The sequence below is a fragment of the Apium graveolens genome, chromosome 3, assembly GCF_009905375.1.
Source record: "Apium graveolens cultivar Ventura chromosome 3, ASM990537v1, whole genome shotgun sequence".
Taxonomy (NCBI): Eukaryota; Viridiplantae; Streptophyta; class Magnoliopsida; order Apiales; family Apiaceae; genus Apium; species Apium graveolens.
In genome coordinates, this window is record NC_133649.1 from 288,678,676 (window position 1) to 288,681,901 (window position 3,226).

General features: G+C 39.8%; 1 protein-coding gene across 1 annotated transcript; it reads left to right on the plus strand.

The window, feature by feature from the left end:
* The first annotated feature begins 205 nt into the window (after window positions 1-205).
* Window positions 206-589, plus strand: LOC141715143 (uncharacterized). The gene has a single exon (XM_074518624.1). It carries the CDS (start codon window positions 206-208, stop codon window positions 587-589), a length of 384 nt encoding a protein of 127 aa, XP_074374725.1.
* The last annotated feature ends 2,637 nt before the right edge of the window (window positions 590-3,226 follow it).

The window sequence follows — 3,226 nt, forward strand, 5'->3', positions numbered from 1 at the left end:
ACAAAAAGTCATCGGTAGCATATCCCCAAGGGAATGGACAAGTAGAAGTCACCAACAGAATCCTGCTCCGGGGTATTGAGAAAGACTCAAAGAAAGCAAGAGCAAATGGCCAGGAGAACTACCAAGTATACTATGGTCCTACAGGACAAGCCCCAGGACAAATACCGGAGAGACTCCATTCAAACTAGCTTATGGAACATAAGCAATGCTTCCCATTGAGGTGGGATCTTCTTCTCACAGGGCAATAAACTTTGATAAAGTAGCCAACAAAGAAGGACTCAGAACAAACATGGAGCTAATTGATGAGGTCCGCGACCAAGCTGTAGCAAAGATGGAAAGATACAAGGAGAAGACCAGGGAGCATTTCAGTAAGAAGTCCAGAGTAAAAAACTTCCAAGTTGGAGACCTGGCTCTTCGAGACACAGAAGCATCAGATCCTACAAACACTGGAAAGTTAATGCCCAAATGGGAAGGACCATACAAGGTCAAAGAAGACCTGAGACCAGGAACTTACAAACTCTTGAACATGGATGGCTCAGAAGTCCCCAATACCTGGCATGGACTCAGACTAAGAAAGTTCTACCAATAGGAAAAAGGAAACAAAGCAACCAAAATCTTGCAGCCAATATGGCAAGCAACCAGTTTGTTTTTCCTCATATTTTGTATAACTGAAATTTCAAATTAATGAAAAAATCTATCTACATTACTTTTATTAAACTTATCCAAAAAAAAGCCACCACTAGTCCGGATCAAATATTAGTCTGGACTAGAGCAAATATATTTACTTAGAATTAATTTACTAAGTAAATAAGTTATCACTAGTCCGGACCAAACATTAGTCTGGACTAGAGCAAACATATTTACCTAGAATTAATTTACTAAGTAAATAAGTTATCACTAGTCCAGACAAAAGGTTAGTCTGGACTAAAGCAAACATAATTACTTAGAATTAATTTTCTAAGTAAATAAGCAATCACTATTCCGGACCAAATATTAGTCTAGACAAGAGCAAACATATTTACTTAGTTAATTTTCTAAGTAAAGAAGCCACCACTAGTCTGGACTAAAGATTAGTCTGGACTAGAGCGAACATATTTGCTTAGAATTAATTTTCTAAGTAAAAGAAGTAACCACTAGTCGGGACCAAAGACTAGTCTGGACTAGAGCAAACATATTTACTTAGAATTAATTTTTTAAGTAAAGAAGCCATCATTAGTCCAGACTAGAGCAAACATATTTACTTAGAATTAATTTACTAAGTAAATAGGCTATCACTAGTCCGGAGCAAAGACTAGTCTGGACTAGAGCAAACATATTTACTCAGAATTAATTTACTAAGTAAATAAGCTATCACTACTCCGAACAAAAGGTTAGTCTGGACTAGAGCAAACATATTTACTTAGAATTAATTTTCTAAGTAAAGAACCCACCACTAGTCCGGGCCAAAGATTAGTCTGGACTAGAGCGAACATATTTGCTTAGAATTAATTTTCTAAGTAAAAGAAGCAACCACTAGTCCAGACCAAGGATTAGTCTGGACTAGAGCAAACATATTTACTTAGAATTAATTTTCTAAGTAAAGAAACCATCACTAGTTCGGACTAGAGCAAACATGTTTACTTAGAATTAATTTACTAAGTAAATAAGCTATCACTAGTCCGGAACAAAGACTAGTCTAGACTAGAGCAAACATATTTACTCAGAATTAATTTAGTAAGTAAATAAGCCATCACTAGTCCGAACAAAAGATTAGTCTGGACTAGAGAAAACATATCTACTTAAAATTACTCATCTAAGTAAAGAAGCCACCACTAATCCGGACAAACTATTAGACCGGACTAGGGGAAACACAATAACTTGGATTTTTTTTAAGGCAAATAAAGTATAGAAAACCAAAGATAAAGGCGAACAACAGCAACCAAAGGAACAGATATAACAGAGTTAACCGGACCAAAAAAGCTCGAACCTAAGAGCAGTATTACAAACACAAATTACGAATCAGTCTAAAACATCAAGTTCAGAATCAAAATTCAAGCATTCAAATATAAATCTACAATTATGGGGCATTTGGCGGGAGGAAGCTAGGACAGGGACCATTGAAGAGCTCCGGATCACCAAGTCCAGCTTCAATATTTTGCTTGGCCTTAATGAATTCTTCAACAAAGCTATCCCAGTTCGCCTCCGGATTAGTCTTGATATGCTTCTCGGTAATTACCCAGCAATGACCAATTTCCAAAGCACTAGCGTTAGCGATAGCCCTGTCATATTCCTCAGAATTCTTGTAAGCTGCAATAACTTCAGCCTCCGGCCTCATAACAAAAATCTGCTTCCAAAGCTCAGCTAATTCAGATTTAAGATTTGCAGCCTCCTTCTCAGCATTCTCAGCCCGGGTTATAACCTCGCTGAGATGTTTATTCAGTCCGGAGAGAGAGGTATCCTTAACAATAATCTGATCCCTCAACTCCCCAATCTCTGTATTCTTGTCAAAAATGGTGGTCCGGGCACTCTTCAATTCGTTGTATGCGAGAGAAGCAGCTCCGGCCATGTACCCACCAAGCTGCAAAGAAGAAGTTACAAATTTCAGAGAAAATCACAAGTCAAAAACAGAAGAAACGGAACAACCAAAGAAACGTTGTATACCTAGCCCTAGAAACGAGTACACTCCTTCATCGTTCCATCGAATTCGGAGGCATTCATTTCCTTCCAGTCAGCGGGTGAGGGAATTCAAGCCATAAAACGGGCAACTTTCAAATCCAGCCCCAGACTAGTCCTCTCTGGATGCTCCTCCGCCATGCCCTTACCTTTGTCCACTCCGGACTCAGCATCAACATCAACCTTCCCACCCCGGGGAGGCTTCGAACCAACACTCCGGAGCCTCTTCCTCCTCCGAGTGACCTCCACATCAGGAACCTCCACAAGAGGCTCAAACTCTTTCAAGTTTTCGAACTCATCCCCAACCTTCACTTCAACATCCTTCTCCAGACTCCTTTGCTGCTCCCCAGACTCCGGTCTAGAAATAACGTTACTTTGAGATCCCTCCTCCGGGGCAGGGTTAGATCCGGACCCAGCAGCTGAAGCTTTCTTTGTCAACTTGAAGGCACTCCCTAAAATCTTCAAGGCATCACTGTAAGCTGAGGAAGACATGTCCGAATTATAGTGGGGAAGACCTGCAAAGTAAAGGGAAGCAAAAATATAAGCACAAGAAAACCCCAAAGATAAAGTTACA